General features: G+C 39.8%; 1 protein-coding gene across 1 annotated transcript in view; it reads right to left on the minus strand.

Annotated features, from left to right (window-relative positions):
* The window catches only part of LOC130929922 (dynein beta chain, ciliary-like), a 50,086-nt gene extending 46,883 nt beyond the window's left edge, over nucleotides 1–3,203 (minus strand). The window contains exons 1-2 of the mRNA XM_057857552.1: nucleotides 3,153–3,203; nucleotides 2,744–3,108 (exon numbers count right to left, since the gene is read on the minus strand). Coding sequence (XP_057713535.1) covers nucleotides 2,744–3,108; nucleotides 3,153–3,203 — 416 coding nt within the window. The remainder of the gene's footprint in view (nucleotides 1–2,743; nucleotides 3,109–3,152) is intronic.
* Nucleotides 3,204–21,362: the final 18,159 nt, after the last annotated feature.

A 21,362-nucleotide genomic window follows, 5' to 3' on the forward strand; every position in this document is an offset into this window, starting at 1 on the left:
CCTTACGCCTAAAGACTCTGGGTGAGTGTAACATTATGTCTGTAACGTTAAATACAATTAGAAAACGATTTAATTTAAAAATATATATATATATATTATATATATATGTAGCGTCCCGATTGGAAAGATGGTCTCTTAAACTGATGGTTTACAACCTTTATTCCGTCCTTCATGTAAACACACCGTAAGAGCTACGGTGCACAAAGATAAAACATTACACTTAGTATTTTACAATAACTTTTACCTTAACCTTTTTAACCTTATCTATATATCAATGAATTGCCTTGACCTTAAATTATTACCTTTCTTTGACAATCTTTACCTTGAGTGCAATCACTGTATATACCGTATACATATATGACATTTTAACCCTGTATATTTATCTATTTAACATAAATTAAACCATAACATGAAATAAACCTTTCAATTATCATTACTCACAACACTGATGGCATTCATAGGGCCATTGTCAATGAAACATCATCCTTTAGTGAGGCGACAGCACCCTCTGGTGTACAAAAAATGAACGGCAATACTACACTCAGACTACAGATGTTACACTTAGCGGAATATAATGAACATATTTACAAAATGAAACCCTGAATACGAACCTTGTTCCCTCACCAACCAGGCGCTAAGAACTTTTAGCAGTTAAACAACTGTTTTGGTTCTTATTTTCACCGTGACGGCGACGCACGTCTATGCTTTCTCATCAGCGCGCCATTTTTTTTCCTACTTCCTTAGTCTTTTCAGCAGTTGCTACATTTTGCGGCATTCTGCCTTCCTTTGCCCTTTCAACATAAAAGCATGAAATCTCACAAACGGAAATGAATTACAAATATGTGAAATAATGAACAAGGTCATTTACAATATATACATATACACAACTGTTTGCTGACGACACAACTGTTGTTGGTCTCATCTCCGGAGGAGACGAAACCGCCTACAGAGATGAGGTACAGCGACTGTCAGCATGGTGCTTGGAGAACAACTTGGTTCTGAATTCCACAAAGACCAAGGAATTAATAGTGGACTACAGGAAGGTGCCTGCCTCGGAACCGGCACCTCTCTGGATAAACGGAGTACGTGTGGAGCGTGTAAAGACCTTCAAATTCCTCGGCGTACACGTATCTGATGACCTCTGCTGGTCAGCTAACTCCTCGGCCATGGTGAGGAAAGCTCGCCAGAGACTCCACTTTCTGAGGGGCCTCAGGAGAAACAACACGGGCAAGGAACTAATGACTGCCTTCTACCGAGCAGCTATTGAGTCCTACTGCATCTCAACGTGGTATGGAACCTGCTCGGTAGCGGACAAAAAAATCACTGCAGAGGGTGGTGAAAGCAGCGGAGAAAATTATCGTCTCCTCTCTGCCACCTCTGGAGGACATTGCTGCTGCGCGACACCTCAAAAGATCTAAGAACATCATTAAAGACTCTTCCCATCCTGCTCATCACCTGTTTGAATTGTTGCCCTCTGGCAGGAGATACAGGACGTTGAGATCACGTACAACTAGACTCAGAGAGTTTTTTTCCCAGGGCCATCCGCGTTCTCAACACTGAACAGCACTATATGTTCATGATGCTGCTACGTAGCGACTTTTGCACTTTTGCACAATAATTTATTCTTTGTCTTTTATTCAGTATTATGTTTAAGTTGTGTGTTATTTTACTGTCTTGTGTTTTATGGTCCCACAGAGTAGCTTTCCAATTTCGTTGTTTGCTTGGCTTGCAATGACAATAAAGGAATTGAATTGAATTGATATTCAAAAAAGGTATGGCCGATATTTTTTTGCCGATTCCGATACTTTGAAAATGACGTGATCGGACCCGATCGATCGGGACATCTCTAATAATAATGCTCAAATTTTTTTTTTAGAATTGTTTTGAATAATGTTGGAAAGGCAAAGTCAGTGTTCTGAATCTGTTTACTTTACATTCTTTTGCACTAGCAAATCCGATCAGCATTTAACCTCACTGTTTATTTGTGATTAATTATTGTTATTTACATGATTATTTGTACTTTAATAAAGAATATAAGTGTTCCAAAATGGTTTTGTGAATTAATAAGCGTCAACAAAAATTTCATTGCTTAATTGGTTTAAAAAAAAAAGAACATTTTTAGATTAGTCGACTAATCGTAAAACTAGTCGGCTGACTAATCAGGAGAAAATTTGTCGTTTAGGACAGCCCTAGTGTACCGGAACATATTTCCTCCACACCCTTCTCACCTTTTTAACCCCTGACCCATGAAGAGGGCCCCTGGATATGTTCGCCTTAGGCCCCAAAATTGCCAAGACCACCACTGGTTAAGAGATTATTGTGTATGTTAATATAATTTTAATTCCCCTCAAATATTGCAATTTAAATTTGCCAAACAAAAAAAATCCAGTCATTTATTCTGGAAGTTTTCAAAATGTTTCTTTGGTAGTTTTTTGAAAACGAAGGTTTGAATCGAACGAAGTATCACTTGGACTAATACATATGAACGTTAGTATAAGTCAATACAGATTTATTTTATATTGCTCATTTAGCCTATCAGTCAATTAGGTTCATATTCGTGAAAAATGTATCCCTGATCCCCGTTCACCCAATCTGTTTGTAATGTCCCTTCCCCAGCAAAAAGTGTACATGCAAGTTATGCTGTTATATCATCCCTACCAATGTTGGGACCAAACCTACGCCCTTGGTGAACGCGACACTCCGGCGTGTTTGTGAGTGCTATCTGCAATGAGGGAATTCTTACAGGTGTTGCACAGTCTGGAAGTTGTGCTGGATGTTGTGAGCCCTCAGCATGACCTGCTGTGTCCACTTGAGCGTGATGGCGGGCGAGGAAGAGAACTTGGATGCCACGTCGTTCTCACTTTTGCTCCTGACAAGCGCGTGGACCAGCTCCAGTTCTCGCATGACCATGTCCACCAGCAAGGAGAGCTGAGGACGTAGCCGTTCTCGTATGGAGGCGCGCTGCAGCAGCGGCCCGAAGATGGCCACCACCTTGACGGCGGCCGAGGGCAGCCGGCACTCGTCCAGTCGTCCTCTCAGGATGGACACCAAGCGGGCCTCCAGCTGGGAAACTTGCTCCTGGAAGGATGCCGCCAGTACCGGGAAGCTCTGAAGGAGACGGAGACAGCGGGTAAACCGAGGCTTGGCGGCACACAGGAGGTGGGCGTGGCCACCGAGAAGGTTCTCTCCGCGGCTTCCGACATGATGTCGCTACAGGCGGAGTTTGATTTGTGTGGCGGGGGGCAAAACATGTTGATGACCCCGAAACGCAGTGTCGGCAATAAAGTTAACTCACAAGATATATGCTCAGATAGTAGCTAAGTCCATGCTCGTACATACATGCATCCCACACTCAAAAAAATGGGGTGTTGAACTGAAATAAAAAAATATGGAAAGAATTTGCACCTAATATTGCTTTCCTTCAGTATTTAGCAATTGTGTCCTTTTAACATAAAACACACATGTCTAGCCAACATTAGGCACTCATGTTGAGCGAACATGACGCACTCTTGTTGAGCCAACATAAGGCACAACTAGGGCTGTCAAATTTATCTTGTTAATGGACGGTAATTATTTTTAAAAATTAATCCCATTAAAATATTTAACGCATGCCCGGAACGACCCACTCATGTATTGCCGCAAACAGACTACTATGGTGCCGTTTTACGTATATACAGAGCTAAGAGGCAGTGACAAGTGAGTGAAGTGGATACGACACCTTTTTAAAAGAATATCTCGATTCTTGACAGGAGCATATCGATAACCTTTTGGGATACAAAGTATCACGATATACAGGGCCGGCCCAGCCTATACGCAGACTATGCAGTTGCTTAGGGCCCCTGACCACTTGGGGGCCCCCAATCTGGCAATGTTAGAAGTTTTAAGTACACAGTGCAACAAAATCTGATTAATATACAAAATATGGACGTATGGGTTGGATTGCATGAATGGGTTTCACAGTATACTGTGACGAAATGGTGGGCAAAAAATACGGGCCCCTTTGCATTATTTTGCTTAGGGCCCCCAAATGGCCTGGGCCGGCCCTGACGATATATCACCATTTCGATATATTATCACACCCCTAGTCAGGTGCGCCTTATAGTGCGAAAATTACGGTACATGCAATGACATTTTCGGCCACTCGCCCCCTTAATCTCCAATTATGGATGTCGCGTTTGCAAATGGAGGGATCACTGGTAGTATTCATCCCCGTGTAAGCGCAACCAAAACAAACTAGCGTACGATATCATAAAATAGCAAGTGCTAGCGTAAGCAATTGTGAACTAGCATTAGGAATTGTAAGAGTGTAAAATAGCATAAACAAGTGCAAGACAGCATAAAATAGCGTAGGCTAATGGATGTAAACTATTATATACTGTATATAATATTGTTAAACAATTGTAAAATAGTGTAAACCGGGGTTGTTCTGCCTGACAGGCAGGTTGCAGTTCATTCATACTGTTAATACAGAATCACATGCTTTTATTTTGACAATGGCTTCGTAAAACCAGAAATTCTTTATTTGTGTGATTGAGTGTGTGCACATAGACTTCATAATGAAATTGACGGGACACATTCCCCAGACACTGCGTCACGCCTTCAAATAGGGGGCCTGCCCACACTTCGCTTCAGTCGGTCGAAGTCGGTCGCAGTTATTGTCAAACACAGGTAGCGATCTAACGCCGGATTTAGGTTGAAAAAGTACGAAAGCTGTACCGCATACAAACAGGAAGGATTGTCTCAGGTGTAAATTGTTCGAGGATTAAAGGTAATTATTATATTTTATACCATGCATGCACTTTGAAACGTTGTGAGAAAAAAATCAATGGGAGAAATTAACCGCTACGGCATTGCCATCATAATTCGCAATATTTACGTACAATAAATGCTAACTGCCCTGTTTTTTGCTTTTAACCAAAAATCAAGACTATTTTACGTCCATATCTGTAAAGAATTCAGGGATTTACTCATTTATTCACAAGAAATTTCACGTAAAAAGCTCTGTGGTGATACGGTTGCACCACAGTGGCTTAAAGACTATCAGCACATTTGACACATTTACTTAAAATAAATGCTAACTGCCCGTTTTTTTGCTTTGAACCAAGAATCGAGATTGTTTTACGTCCATATCTATAAAGAATTCAGGGATTTAAGCATTCATTCACAAGAATTTTCAACATAAAACGCTCTGTGGTGATAAGACGTCACCACAGTTGCTTAAAGACTATTAGCACATTCGACACATTTATGTAAAATAAATGCTAACTGCCCGTTTTTTTCTCTTTTAACCAAGAATCGAGACTGTTTTATGTCCATATCTATAAGGAATTCAGGGATTTAAGCATTTATTCACAAGAATTTTCAACGTAAAAAGCTCTTTGTGTTTCCACTCGGTCAGCTTTGATGGAGATAGGCCCCCTATTAATCGGCCACGCGCCCCATGTATCGTCAATATATTATGAAATCTATGGCGTGCACTGCTGAACTTGGCTCACTTTGTGTCCGCAGTCACATTCGTTCATTTAGCCTCTCCCAGTCAAAATAGATTGGATGTTTAACAGTAGTAGCCAGTGAGTGAACAAGAAAGTGACCCAAAAAATGCCTCAAAACCAATAGGAAGTGACCCAAAATCAACTGGAAGTAACCTGGAAATGCTCCAAAATCTAAGGGGAGGGACTAATAAACTGGATGTGGCCTGGAAATGGCCTGAAATCAACAGGAAATGATCCAAAATGTACATGAAGTAACCCCAGAATGCTCCAAATTGGACATGAAATTACCAGCAAGTAACCTAAAATTATAAGGAAGTGACCCAAAAAAACACTTTGACTTCCATTGACAACAATAGATGGTCAATTCACTTAACAGTAAAGACTAGCTGTGAAGACTCATATTTCAAAACCATTGACGGCACTAGACGTCCAATCTATTTTGACTGGGAGGCGGCGACTGAACTTAATAAACTGGTCCTGCCCAAATGGGATCTAACTAACCGCGAGCCAAAATGAGTTTGACATCCCTGGCGTAAACTATCGTAAGCAATAGGAAACTAGCGGATGCTAGCATAAGCTAACGTAAGTAGAGTTGTCCGACAATAACTTTTTAACCGATACCCTAATGTTGTCCAACTCAAAAGATTCGATACTAATATATGTATGCGGTCGTGGACTTTATTATGGCTAATTGTATTGTGACGCCCCACTGAATGATTTAATAATGATAAATGTAACAGATTTTTTCCAAATAAACATTCTGTGAAAAATAAGGGCTTACCTGGTCGGCAGGGTCACTGGCGTCGCACTTACAGTCAGCAAGACTCTGAAACTCCCGCAGGAAGTCTTGGCACACGCTCTGCACGGCCTCCGTCCACATCTTGCCACGGCCGCCCGCCATCACCACCTGCTCCAACTGGAACTGCACTCGAACGCGGTACACTTCCTGTAACGTGAGACAAAACAGCCCGCTTACTACGCTTCGAAGAGCGGCTAGGTACGGAGACCTGGTGTGGCATGCTTGCCTGAATGATTTGCAGGCGAATCATGAAGTCGTCCAAGCGAGAGAAGACCAAATGAGAAGGAAACTCCCACCTGTGTAGGCCCCTGTCCTGCAAAATGGTAAGCACAAACAAGAGGTCATCAGAGGTTATGTCTAATGTGACATAGGCATTAGAGGAGCAGCCCTCTGCTGGCTTAAATCATATTTATCTAATAGGTACCAGTTTGTCAATGTAAACCAGCAATCATCATCATACTCTAGGGTTAGTTATGGTGTGCCGCAAGGATCGGTCCTCGGGCCCATCTTGTTTATGTTGTATATGCTTCCTCTAGGTAATATCATTAGAAAACATGGCATTAACTTTCATTGTTACGCTGACGACACACAACTGTATTTATCAATTAAACCTGAGCAGATCAGGCAAGTGGACAAACTAAGCACCTGCGTCCGAGATATAAATACCTGGATGAGCATTAACTATCTTCTATTTAATCCTAAAACGACTGAAGACCTTATAATAGGCCCGAAAAGTGTGAGACTCTTTAGCTGCCCAGATAGTCACTCTGGACAATGTAAGTGTAGCCTCCAGCACCACAGTTAAAAACCTAGGAGTTTTATTCGACCCTGACTTATCGTTTAAAGCTCACATTAAACAAACTTGCAGAATGGCCTTCTTTCACCTGCGCAACATAGCCACAATTAGAAACATTTATCTAAAAGCGATGCAGAAAAATTAATTCACGTGTTTGTTACACCGAGATTGGATTACTGTAACTCCCTACTTGCTGCTCGTCCTAAAAGTTCTCTAAAAGGTCTTCAGCTTGTCCAAAATGCAGCAGCAAGACTTTTAACAGGAACCAATAGAAGAGAGCACATCACCCCTGTGCTCCAGGCCCTTCACTGGCTTCCAGTCGAGTTTAGAATTAAATTTAAAATCCTCCTTCTTACATTTAAGACCGTTAATGGGTTAGGGCCATCTTACCTCACCGATGCTCTGGTTCCATACCGCCCCAACAGAACACTCCGCTCTCAGAATGCAGGTCTACTGGTAGTTCCCAGGGTTTCTAAAAGTACTGTCGGAGCTAGAGCCTTTAGCCACCAAGCCCCTGTTTTATGGGATCAGCTTCCAGCTAATATTAAAGAAGCCGAGACAGTCTGCACATATAAGATTAGATTAAAAACGTTCCTATTCAACAAAGCTTATGGTCAGGCTAGTTGAAGTCGGAGTAGACTCAAAGTTTAGTCTAAGCAGCCACTAATATCTAGTTGTTTAGTCTCTTCATCACTAGTCACCCGGTGTCCCCTTTACCCCCTCCCCTCTGGGGAGGGGCTATTTTTCAGCTGCAGTCTCCTGACTGTCTGGACCCCAAGCTGGATGGACGTCCTCGTGACTACCCCCGTCTCATCTGGCTAGATGGACCCCTTCTTGTTCCTTTACTCCACTGCATCTTTACGGACTGTAACTTCGCCTGCTAATTCCCATTAGCGGTCCTGGGGTTCCTGTCTATCCGTCCTGGGAGTGGATCTCTCCTGACTGTGGTACTCCCCAAGGTTTCTCATTTTTCTCCCGAAGACTGGAGTTTTTGGAGTTTTTCCTTGCCGACATGGAGGGTCTAAGGATGGGGGATACCCAGGACTTGAATTTATTTATTCATCTTTGTTGCTTCATTTGCTGTTTCTGATTGTGTATCATATTGCCTCTGGAAAGCCCTTTGAGACGGCGTTGTTGTGAACTAGGGCTATACAAATAAAACTGAATTGAATTGAATTGAATAGAGGTTAGCTAGTTAAGCAGCAAACGTTACTGTGAAAATCAAGGGCGTAGGTTTGCATATGGACGGTAGGGACATAACACTACCAACTTTTCAGGATGCTCAAATTGTTCCCACCAACTTTTAAGCAACCTTATTTGAATTATATAATGATTATTATTGATGATAATTATTAATGATAATAATTTATAATGTCTTCTCATATGTTGTAAGAATAGAATTGACCCTTCCATTATTAAGTGAATTACTGTATTTTCACTATGTTCAGGCTTACATTTACCCCTTTTCACTTGCTGAATGTGCCGGTCCATTTTTTCCCCTTAAACGCACTTTTGATTGGCCGATGACTAGAATAAACAAACACGCACACTCACACAACCCCGACAGAAATACATGTCAACATGCCACCTCCTCCACCCCAGGCATGAAAATCTCTCACCTTTCGGCGAAATTCGCCGTTTTGAAGTCAAAAAGGGCGACCTACGTGAATTGCGTATCCGAGGAGAAATTCTTTTTGGGAGGATGGGGGGGTGTCGGGAGGTTTTATTTAATTATTATTATTATTATCATCATGTGATTAACTTAGTACGTAAACTGAGCACTTAAGAAATCGGTTCTTTAAAAAAGTGACATTTGGACAGTCAGCAAATCCTTCTAGACGCTTCGCTGACGAGAACCAATCATCGGCCCAAGCTGATTCCATTATTCCAAACGCGTGTACATGGAGTGCTCAGAGAGCCTTTGGTTGCATTGCAAAGCTGCGAGAACAAAAAGCAGGCCTTTTCCACACCGAGGCAGACCAGAGCGCAGCATACACACTTGCCTGTATTTGCCAGCAGATTGAATTTGGTGAGTAATGGTTTCAATCGTTTTCACATTTTGCGATATAAAAAAGTTACTGCCATTCGTTGCAGCTTGCGTTAAACACTGCCAGAGCTAGCCAAATCTCAAATGAAAAAAAAAAAAAGCTCCTGTTAAATTGGCGTCAAGCTTGTGTATTTAGCGGTAATATAAACGAAGAAACACACTGTTGAGTCAAATTAAGCGGCATGCTCACGGATGGAGGGGGGCGCCTCGTATCGCTCCCGTCATCCACCTGAGACGCGTTATTTTCGGCTGGGACTTGAGGTGACACCGGCCTGACGAGTGGTGGGAATGACTCTTGCTTCTTAAAGCTTTTCAGAAATACAGGGATCCCTCGTTTTTCGCAGTTAATGGGGACCAGAACCCGCCGCAATAAGTGAAAACCGCGAAGTAGCGCGCACCCCCCCCCCCCCCCCCATTTTTTTGTGCGTGTTCAATGTATTTATTCAGATTTTACATTGGAAAAAAGATACATATATATATAAGACATGTTTTTTCACTTTTTTCACCAAAGTATCATTTATAAATGGTTTTCAAGCACTTCAAAATGTAAGAATTATGATAAGTTTTAAACATGTTACTGCCCCACCGAATTATTTTCAAACAAGAATAAAGTAGTAAGAAAATGCTTGGCTTTATTAAATGCTTCATAGTGAGTCTACTCAAACCCTCTCAGGCTTTGTTAAACGGTGATTGACACATGTGCAAAGTTTTTCTTTTTATATATATTTTTTTGTTTGAAGCAACTTATTTGATTGAATAATAAAGACACAAATGTCCTAGCCAAAATGTGGCCCAAAGGCAAAACAACATTACTTCAACGGAAAAATTTGTTTCAATCAAGAAAAATAGTTTTCAAATGCCTTTTTTGTCTCAAATTTGTTTTTGCAATCAAAAACAGTTTTTTTATTGAAGTGACTTTTTTGGGATTAAAAGTATATACTGTATTTTGATTGAAGCAACATTGTTTTTGATAGAAGTAACTTTGTTTTTTGATTGAATAATAAAAACACAAATCTACCTCCATAGTTATTGAGAGAGAAAGAAAGCTTTAAAACTAAAAGTTTTTTAAAGTGTTTTTTTTTTTTTTTTTTTTTTTAATTTATTTATATTATTTATATTTCATTACATAGACATGCCTCGTAGGGAAAGGAGATTGAGGGATAAAAAAAACCGAGTTGGATGAGGCTGCTAAAGGCAGTGGATACCTCATCAGCTGGGTGAATAGCAGACCTGGTAAGAACAAGTTTGCAAGGATAGTCGGGTATTAAATACAATTATTAACACAATTACAATGTTATTTTTCTATAAGATTTTCTGTCATTGCTTTATTAATCATTAGGTGCTAGAGTTGTTAAGTATGGATAATAATGAAATAATAGTTTTGAGAAAACTGTGCTGTTGGTGGCTCAGTGACCATCTGATGTGGTTTGTTCTCAGATGAACAAGTTGAGGAAGGAAGTTTTGATGCAGAGGTTGAAGGAAGAAAAGAGGCAGACTGACTGAGTCACAGCCAGAAAGTGTTGATGACAGTTTTGATTTCTATTTACTGTTGCCCCCTCCCAATTAAAGTATGACCACAGTCGCAGCCAATTATTATCTAAAGCTGGTTAAAATTGAAGTTATGTTGTTTTAAGGTGTATTAAATACTTGTTCATGTGCCCCTTTTGATCTACGAGCACCCGCCCCTCCACCGGTCTCTGCACGGCCCTGCTGAAACATAGTGTGGGTCGACAGAGCTCAATATTTTGTTGGGGTGTACAGTGTACTGGAACATATTTCCTCCACACCCTTCTCACCTTTTTAACCCCTGACCCATTTTCATGCCTGCACCCTCTTGAAAGACGAGGAATATTAGAGTTTTTTTCGGCCAGCCGCAGCAGCAGCCACTGTAAGTACACGTCAGTGTTGTGGAAGTGGGGAACACTCCACTAATTTTGCTACTGAAAGTCCGACCTCCATCACAGTTAGCATAACATTAAACTGTGTGAACTTGCTATCCTGCAAAACTCGAGTAGGAAGCAGTTTAGTGATTAGTGTCCTCCTGTACCATAAGCAGATTTTAATAGGGAGCAGGCCCCCCCCCTGGTGGCCGAAAAGTGTCATTGCATGAAATTGACTTTCCTATATATATAGAAGTTGTAAAGCAATAAAACTGCAACAAGAATGAATGAAATGAACAAAAAAACATTTTTATAATGGGTCAAACTTACTTTTCAAACAGATAATGTGACAAACACCTTAGATGGTTATTTGCCTTGCATAAATTAAAAAAAAATAAAATCAGGGGAGGGCAATTTTATTTTTCAAATGATTTTTTTTTCTTTGATTGAAAATACTTTTTTTATTGAAGAGACTTTTTTGGGGATTGAATGATTTAGACACAAATGTCCTACCATAAATGGCCCAAACACAAACAGGATTGATTCAATCAAAGAAAACTTTTTCAATGAAAAATTGTGTTCAAATGCAAATTTTTCAATCTCAAATATTTTTTCGCATTCAAAAATATTTTCTATGATTGAAATTTTTCTTTTTTTGATTGAAGTGATTTTTCTTTTTGAAAATATATATTTTTGAAGCAACTTATTTTTTGATTAAATCATAAAGACAAAAACGTCTTAGACAAAATGTGGCCCAAACACATATCAACATTACTTCAATCAAAAAAAACTTGAGTCCAATCAAAAAAAAAATTCAATCAATGAAAAATAGCTTACACATACATTTTTTTGTGTTTCTAATTTATTTTCGCATTCAAACACATTTTTTTTTGGGGATTGAAACAACTTTTTTAATTGAAAATATATATTTTGATTGAAGCAACTTTTTTTTTTTGTTTTGATTGAATAATAAAGACACAAATCTACCTCCATATGGCTCCGCCCAGCGGATGCTATTTTTAACTGGAGTAACTACATTAGCACGACAACGGCGAGCGTACCATATTCAATGGATGACGATCTTGCCAAAAAGTATTGCCTAAGCAGCCTGATTTAGAATTCCCCTCAAGAATGATGGAAAACAAAAAAAAAAGGCTCATTGTCAATTTATTATAAATATTCTTGTTATTTTATTGCTGACACTGCATTTCGGGGTCATCAACATGTTGTGCCCCCCACCCCAAAAAGTCAAACTCCGCCTATGTCCTGTACTCTTTGTGTTTTCTACCGTTAACATTAATTCAACTGTGCATTTTTTCATTACTTAAAGTATATTCATTTTCTCCATCATTCATTTAAAAATCATTTTAAATGCAGCATATGCAAGAAATTTCTTTAAACCCCCCCATCCCGAAAAAAGTAACACACATAAAAACACAACCACTGTTAATTTCCTTTATATGACGAAAGGGGGATTTCCCCCATTTTCTCCCTTCAAAATAACAATTTTAACTTTTTTCATTTTTACGTAGACAACACAGCAGCATATTTGTGAGAAATGTAGCCATAACCCCCGTTCACCCAATCTGTGTATATGCAGGTTATGCTATTATAGCGTCCCTACCAATGTTGAGACCAAACCTACGCCCTTGTTGAAAATCATTTTCTGGCCTCTGTGACATTTGACCTCACTACCCCAAAATTTAATCACCTCTTCCATTTTATACTACAAATATTTCCTGCAAGTTAGATGATAATCTCTTTGTTCGTTCTTGAGTTATTGCAAAATTCCTTTCTGACGGTGTAGTTTTCGTCAACTAAGACTAAAATGAAAATATTTCGTCAACAGTTTTTTCATGACAATGACGAGACCATAACCAGCTAAAAACATGTTTTGGAAGAGACGAATGCAAGTTTTTGTCTGACGAGACGAAAACGCACAATCGTTTGTGTCACTTGTTCACAATGTGTGACATTTTACGTTAGTTAGCCTGCATTGTAGAAATGTATTGTTGTGTCACTCATGTAACGTGCTGCGCTCTCACTAGTCAGGGTTCGGCAACCCAAAATGTTGAAAGAGCCCAATTGGAGCAAAAAAAACCCCAAAACAAATATGTCTGGAGCAGCAAAAAAATTTGAAAGCCTTATGTAAGCCTTATAATGAAGGCAACACATACTGTACTGTATGTATTTATATTAGCTATAGACCCTACTCACATGACGTCACAACCACGCCCCCGCGCCATATTGTCCGTCAACTCGTCACTGTTGATGCATTACCGCTACGTAAATTCCTCCTATTATTGCGTGTTTTTCTGCTCGTTAACATTAATAATCAAAATGGTGAAGGCGTGTGTGGCGGTCGGTTGCAATAACAGAGAAGATAGACGGAGAGACTTGAAGTTCTACCGTATTCCGAGAGACCCGGAGAGGAGAGCGAGATGGGCTGCTGCAATTCGACGAGAAAACTGGGCTCCAAACGATTACCACAGATTATGTAGTAGTCATTTTATATCTGGTTAGACGCATGTAATATATATTTAGAGGGTTTTGGGCTGACAACCACAATTAAGATCATTGCTAGGCTAATCGCCGACAACATACACTCAGACGTTGTGAATGAACTACCTGAAAATATATAATTATAAGGGGATAATAAGACAGTTGTCATACTGTACAGTTAATTTACAATTTCACTATTGAGGTCAAAAGCCCAAAAATAAATTCAACTATGGACAATCTGGAGTAGTGCTATTGCAGTTCATATTTATTACATATTATATATGTATGTAGTGAGAGTGCTATCGCTAAACCATATAAACATTAAAAGCCCTAGCTCCAAAGGACATTAAATACATTAGACTTGACAGTGGATGTTAGCAAGAACAAAAGATTTTGAATTCAAAATTTCGTAACTCACTTTCCCGAGCACAAGATAGATTCCTGCCGAATTTTCGTGGACGAGGACCTGTTTCACCCAACCAGCAACGAAGTATTTATAAGCCTCCAAGCTCTTAAAGTTTTTCAAACTTTCGTGAGAATAGGCTGATTTTGTGTGGACAAGATAGTTGTAAATATCAGGGTAGCAGATGTCAGGCAGAGACGGTGAAGACAGCGCTTCGAAAAACATCGATTTAGGCATCAAATATGGATCTGGCGAATGGGTAAACTGAAGCTTTTCCACATAACGCCTTTTATGCAACGCATCCAATGAGTTTACAGCGTCAGATAACACAGGGGCTTCCATGAATTGCTCTATAAATTGCACGACTAATTGAAACCATTGAGAATAGGGCTAAAAAATGACGGACAATATGGCGGCCGGATACAGCGACACGTCATTTTGTGACGTAGGTGAGTAGGGTCTATATTAGCCTACTATAAAAATGACTAAATTGGCTACAAATACAGCCTTCATGATAACTGTATTTTCTGAAATACCCTGAAAGCCTTCAATTTTCTCAAAAGCAGATATGTCTTATATACTGTATGGATGAATATTAGTTAATCATGGCATGATATTCCGTTTAGCTCAGCTCCATCTTGTGGATGGATAATGGAACGCCAACCACTACTACTGCACCTTATAATGCAGTGCGCCCTATAAACGAAAACGGTTTTAAAACAGGCCACTCATTGAAGGTGCACCTTATACTCCGATGCGCCTTATAGTGTTGACAGTTGGACTTGGAATGTTTAGAACTGTCAGCACCAAGACCACGGGCAGAAAAGGACAGAATGATACAGGACGACTTTTGACCACGGAAGCCCGACACGCGCGTTGTGCAGCTGACTGAGTAAGATTGACGATGACAACCAGATGATAGGCAAGACATATACAAGCCCCCGTCTGCAACACCAAATCCCGCAAACAGTTCTTCCGGACAGTCCAGAACAAATGGCGGGACATCTTGTCTTGCCACAAGGAACATCTGATACGGACGAACCCACGACCGAGAAGTGAACACTCAGCAGTCACGTAGCGTTGAGGATGGCAAAATCCTCAACTCTCGTGGCCCAAACAGTAATGCCCAAAACTCTCCCACAACAGCAACACCCAAACACACCCTTCTTCCGGACATCAGCCCGCCTCACCAGAGCCTTTAAAAGACTGAATGTTTAACTAATTGTTGTCAGTTTTCTCGGGATCTTTTGTTGACTTGTGATATAGTGACCCTGGATCCAGTCTGCCTCCTCGCCTGGGTCTCTCTGCTGTATGATTGCTGCCGACTCGGAATAAATTGTCAACTTGTGTTTTGAAGCCTTTTTCCAGCTTTTAAAATGGAGTCAGTGCAAGGGGTTAAAACTAAGGTGCACGCGCGGAGCTTGGCCTTTTGGCCGGGTTGTCGGGGTTTCGCCGGCCTGGGTCATTGGAATTGCACTAGCGCGTTTCTGGCGATTCGGCTGGCGTGATTCCAGCAATCTGGCTGAAAGGTTAGATTCTTCAAGACGATGGCGGTGGAAATTGAATTCGTAATTGAATCTCTAAAACTGACCATAAATCAATAATGTTGAGGTCTGGGGATTGTGCCCGCCATACGAGATGCTAAACTTCATTAGAATGTTCCTCATGCAATTCTTTAATAATTATGTTCAATGATTGTGTTTCCATTATTTTGTCCAACCCCTGTATATTAATGTGCATTCGCTTAAAGCGGGGTTCAGCAACCGGAGGCTCTTTAACGCTGCCCTAGTGGCTCCCTGGAGCTTTTTCAAAAATGTTTGAATATGGAAAAATATGGGGGAGGGAAATATATTTTTTGTTTTGATATGGTTTCTGTAGGATAAACATGACACAAACATTGTTCTAATTCATTAATATTGCAATGAAGTTAAACTTGAGGCAGCATGGTACAGTGGTGTGTCATTCTCTACAGGATGCACTGCAGGGAAAGTAATCATTTAATCAAGAAGGCTTATTATTTATTTGTAACCTACGTAGTAATTTAATTGAAGGCTATTGTAGCTAAAATATATATGGCGGAAAACATGACTGAAAAAGCAGTTTCTGCTCTTGCACTCCTCTTTAAAATAAACTGCTGTATTTTAAGAACTGTTGTGTCTGGTAGAACAATACGTCTATATGCTGACATAGCAGATTCATGGCGCATTAGGCCCCCCAACTATTTTTAATTTGTCCGTTTTACCCTAGAAACCCACGTTTACAGACGTCGTGCAACCGCTTTTGTTTCAACCCAGCCATAATTATATTTATGATTCAAAATGTCTGTTATTTTTAGCTTAGAAGCATTAATTGATGTCAAATATTTCATTTAAAAAAGAAAAAACAACTTTGAAAAATTTTCACCCGCATATTTTAAACTTTTAAACAAATTACGTCACAATGAAAAAAATGGTGTCTGTAAAAAAGTCACAGATATCTCCCTCATAACTATCACTTAATTGTATTTTTTTTCTTACTGTCGCATTTTCCCCGATATGTTAGATGATAAATAGTCGATCTAAAGACAAATTGAGAAAAAAAAAAAAAAGTTTAAAAGGATAAATATTGAAAAAGAAAATTTCGACCACTCCTTGATGTCTGCGATTTCTGCATCGCGACCCTTGTTATATTACCATGTTTCACCCATAAAATCCCCCAAAAATCCAGCTGTGGCCATACACAGCTGTGTCTTGACACTCAGTGATACATGCTATATGGAGTTTTTGTATCGAAACAAGGTAAGTAGCCGATAATATTTCGTTGAAGTCATGGCGTCTGTAATTCTGCTCTCGCGTGCTCTCACCTCCGGATAGGGTTTTGCTGTTTAAAAAATATTTTCTATAGAAAAATGCCATCTTGTTCAAAATGTTTCTTCACCCAGAAAATTGAGATTTTAAGCTTTCCAATGATGTATCACACATTTAGGAGTTTTGAAAGTTGGCCAAATTGGGAGTGTTTTACGCCATATATACATGCAGCCAGGAGTCACGTTAACCGAATATTTTCCGTCGTTGACCGATTTTTCAAAACGGTGACGGAAAAAACTGAAGTCCATCTGTCATTTTGACAGGTTGCAATTCACACCCCAGACCACAGGGTGGCGAGTGAGCATATTAATTAGCTACTGTTTCTCTTGATGCATGACGTCGTTGGCCTTACTCAGAAAAATGTCAAGGCAACTGAGTGTCCGAAGTTTCTTCAAAAAGCCCCAAAACGACGATGGTGTTGATAAAAGAGGTGAAAAAAACAAGGGACTGCACAAGCGGGCACGCAATTCAAGTCCATGCGCACTAGGAAGAAGGTGTGAGACTGCGTTCAGGCCACAGGTGAACTGTTAATTTCATTGTTCCATATGTAGCCTACCTACTGGGGCCACAGTCAGCTGTTTTTGTCACTGCGGAGAAAAAGTTACATATTCATCTGCTTGATGTGTGATGGCACGGTGTGGATTCTCTGTTAAGCTCGTTCGGACAGAATATTAATTTAAAATGAATGAAAACTAAATACTATTGAATATGTTGAAGCGGTATGCAACGTTAAGAGTCTTGTTAGCTCGAATTGCTGTGTCCAGCCGCTGTAGCTCTGCTGCTCTCTGTGAACACTATTCAAGCCGGAACGCGCGCGGTTCTTAACTCATTTGCTCCCAGAAACGTATAAATACGTTCTATTTTTAAATGCTTCACTGTTCCAAAAACGTATTTATATGTCTTTTGCATTTTTATTTATTTATTTATTTTTATAAGAAGCATATATAGCTTCCGCTCTATCTGAGAAACAAGGAACAATGCTCCAAACCCATTTTAAAGCAATAAAACTGGCCACTGGAGGGCAGTAGCGCATTTTGTAAGACAAGGCAACCCGATTCAACCAAGTGAACGGTCGGGCAGCATGGTTGGAGCGCTGGCGGCATGATGCCAGGCGGCACTCCAACCGAATAAAACAACCGAAAGGACGCCTAGGAGGCCAGGCGCTGGACGATCAAGCAAAACGACTGAGACCCCCAGTGCAGCGGCTCGCCGAGCAGACCCCGCAGAAACGCAAAAATAATCCATCTTTGTGAGACAGACAACGATGAGGGAAAAGTTTACACGGCTGACGTGGTGAAAACGGCGTCATCTCGGCGACAAACCGTCATCTCTCAGTAGTCATGTGTGAATAAATTGTTACTTTGCTATCAAAAGCTCTATTTGTCTGGTTGTTCATGGTATTTTGTAAAAGGAAAACATTATTTAGATGTTTGGGATGTAACTAATGCAAAAAATAGCTTGGTTAAAGTCAAAGATATGTTTGAAATGTATGCGTTTACTGAAAGCTCATTTTCTCAGTTTTTTTTCATCAGAAATTGGAAAATTGCTCAAACTAAGCTATATTCTAATGCTGATTTCTAAAGAATGGAAAAAATATGAACTTCCTTTTTATATGCTGAAAGAAGAGTCTAATCTTTCTTTTGGTGGGTTCCATGTTTATATAGCAATAGAACAGAATTTTCTGTGGGCCTTACAAAATCAGTCAAAATACAGAAAAACAGCCGGGAGCGAAGGGCCTTGCTCTGGTGAAAATGGCTGGGAGTGAATGAGTTAAGTGTCTCTGTCACGTGACTGTGTCGTAGCCGGTAATGTGCTCGGCCAAATGGACACACAAGTACGGAAGGTGAATTATGCCAAACAAAGGGTCACCACAATGTCATTATTATCATTTTAAAAATTTAAGTGACGGGTAAAAATAGATTATGACCGGATTTTTATGACCCTGTCAGTCAAAATGACAGACAACGAAAAAGTCTAGCGCAACCTCTGCATGCAGCATGTGTTGCCTTCACTATAGGGCTTATATAAGGCTTTTAACTTTTTTGGCCCCAGATAGATTTTTTTGTTTGTTTTTTTTTGGTCCAATATGGCTCTTTCAACATTTTGGGTTGCCGACCCCTGCCTTAGAGAAACCAACATTACATTACTGCACGCCGAGCCCACGCCCCGTTTAGCCCCGAAACACCCCCTTTCTTAGCTTTTTGCCCACCTCCTGTTCCAGAAGCATCCTGTGATGGATGTATTTGTCCTTGAGCGTCTGCAAAGTCAAGGTCACCACTCTCACGTCTTCCAGAACCTGAGCTGGATCCAAAAGCAGGCCACGCATAACTTCTTGTCCGTTCAGGAACTCCCTGCTCTGCAACACGATAACATCGACACTCTTTAAGTTGGCAGGTGAGTGCGCTCATTGACGTTGCGATGACACGCGGGACAGCGACGTGTACCTGCTCGATGAAGAGGTTGCAGATCTCCTGCAGCAGAACGACAATCCAGCAAGGTTTGCAGTGGAAGCGTGACCTGATCCACACCTGGTGCACCTTATCCATTACGGCGCCCATGTTGTCCCTTAGCTGTCAATTAAAGACTCAATCAGGCATTGCACATTTTGGATTGATCGTTTCATGTCTGAACAATTGTATTGAAGTACGGTAAATGCCAGAAAAAAATGCTAAAAGAATTATTTGTCGGGATGTCCCGATTGCACCTGAGTTCAAGTCGCCAGAATTTGAGAATCTGCTGAGAGGAGCGGGAGTGGGAAAGAGGGAAGACTGTTGTGACACTGTTGCAAACGCAATGCTAGGCTAGGTGGCTCCAATATTTCCTGACTGTAGGCGACAGCCTACAATCAACGTCCTCTTGATGCTACACTAGAAATCACATGCATATAGAACTACAAGCAAAATGACGGACTCGGCGGCGTTAGTAAACAGCCGCCATCTTAAAGCGGTAGACTTCTCAGAAAGGCTCGGTTATAGTGAACCTTCGTAGCGAACCTAATTAACCTTTTATCTAAAATACTCCTGAATCGGCAAAATCTTGACTTAAATCTATGTTTAAATTATGAAATACTTTTATAACTTTCACATGTCGAACGTAGACAGAAGGGAACTAATGCAAAAACGGGTGCAATTTTAACAACTTTAACGGTTGAGTCACAACATTAAATGACTTCCAAACATAGCAAAAGTTGCTATGTTTTTTTTGTTTTTGAAAAAATGAAAAAAAAAAAAAAACATGAAAGGTAACACCAGTTACTTTGCCAAGTAACTAATTACTCTTACCTTCAGGTAACTGAGTTACTAACTCAATTACTTTTTGAGAGAAGTAATTTGTAACTGTAATTAATTACTTTTTAAAAGATAAACAACACTGGTCATAAAGATGCAGTCTGCAGAATGAAAAGGGATTTTATTCTGCCAATTTGTTGCCGAACACAATTTGCCCGCAACTATTGCTGATCACTTTTCAGAATGAGCAAAAAAAATGTTCCCTGACTCAAAGATTGCATCGGTAATTTTATCAATTGACCTTTTTAATTTATAATTGGACACACTAACGAACTACCTTCAAAGTCAAACTGAATTGCGAGCTAAAGTGCCGCCATCTAAAGACATAATAGAAATTGCCAAAAGTGCGACATACAATTATAACAAAAGTCACTTTTAAATTTTAGTAATCATGATGTAGCTGAAGATATTGATTGTTCTTGCACCAGGTTATATGTGACAATATTACCAAATTACTACTAAATTCATATTATTTTAAAAATCGGGTTTTATTTTTGTTTCATATTGCACATATATAAAATGTAATATTAGTCAGCAATTTGTAAGGGCATACGTCACTATTTGTAAGATTGCCAACGGCCTCGGGTTGACAGTAATGAATGCCAAAGCAAAGGGGCAGTAATCGGAAAATAACTCAATACAATAATTTCTTAAAAAATGAAATAAATTACCGTATTATCCCAAATATAAAAAACCTTTTTGAACACCATATGAATTTTTATACAGAAAATAATTACAGTACATCCGAAACAAATGATTATAACGATATATTTGAGAGAAAAAGCATGTTATTTTGCCTCATTCAAATCTTCATATCTGAACATTTAAATATGTAAACTAAGTGCAATCACATTCGTAAATTAATGGCTTCTGGTTTTTGAAATGTAAACAAACCAATCTATTGTGATAAAACAACAAAATTGCAATAACTGCATTAACCATCAAAGTGACATTGAACTGTAACTGTAGTCTTGAAACAAATCTGAATAAGGAAAAACACTGCAATAAAATAATGCAAACTGGTTAAACTTGAGAGTAGCTGAGATCTGTCATGACAGAACATCGCTTCAATGATATCTGGCGCCATCTAGCGACGTGAATGGGTATAATGTCTTGACCCCGAATATAAGACGACCCCCACTTTTTCAGTGTTATTTCAATGCAAAAAACACCGTCTTATATTCGGGCCAATACAGTACATGTACAGTGGGGAGAACAAGTATTTGATACACTGCCAATGGGTTTTCCCAGTTTTTCGGCCAAGTGTTTCCAATATATGGTTTTCGGTTTCGGCCAACAATTTTGCTTTT

Source organism: Corythoichthys intestinalis, chromosome 14, assembly GCF_030265065.1.
Source record: "Corythoichthys intestinalis isolate RoL2023-P3 chromosome 14, ASM3026506v1, whole genome shotgun sequence".
In the NCBI taxonomy this organism is placed as follows: domain Eukaryota; kingdom Metazoa; phylum Chordata; class Actinopteri; order Syngnathiformes; family Syngnathidae; genus Corythoichthys; species Corythoichthys intestinalis.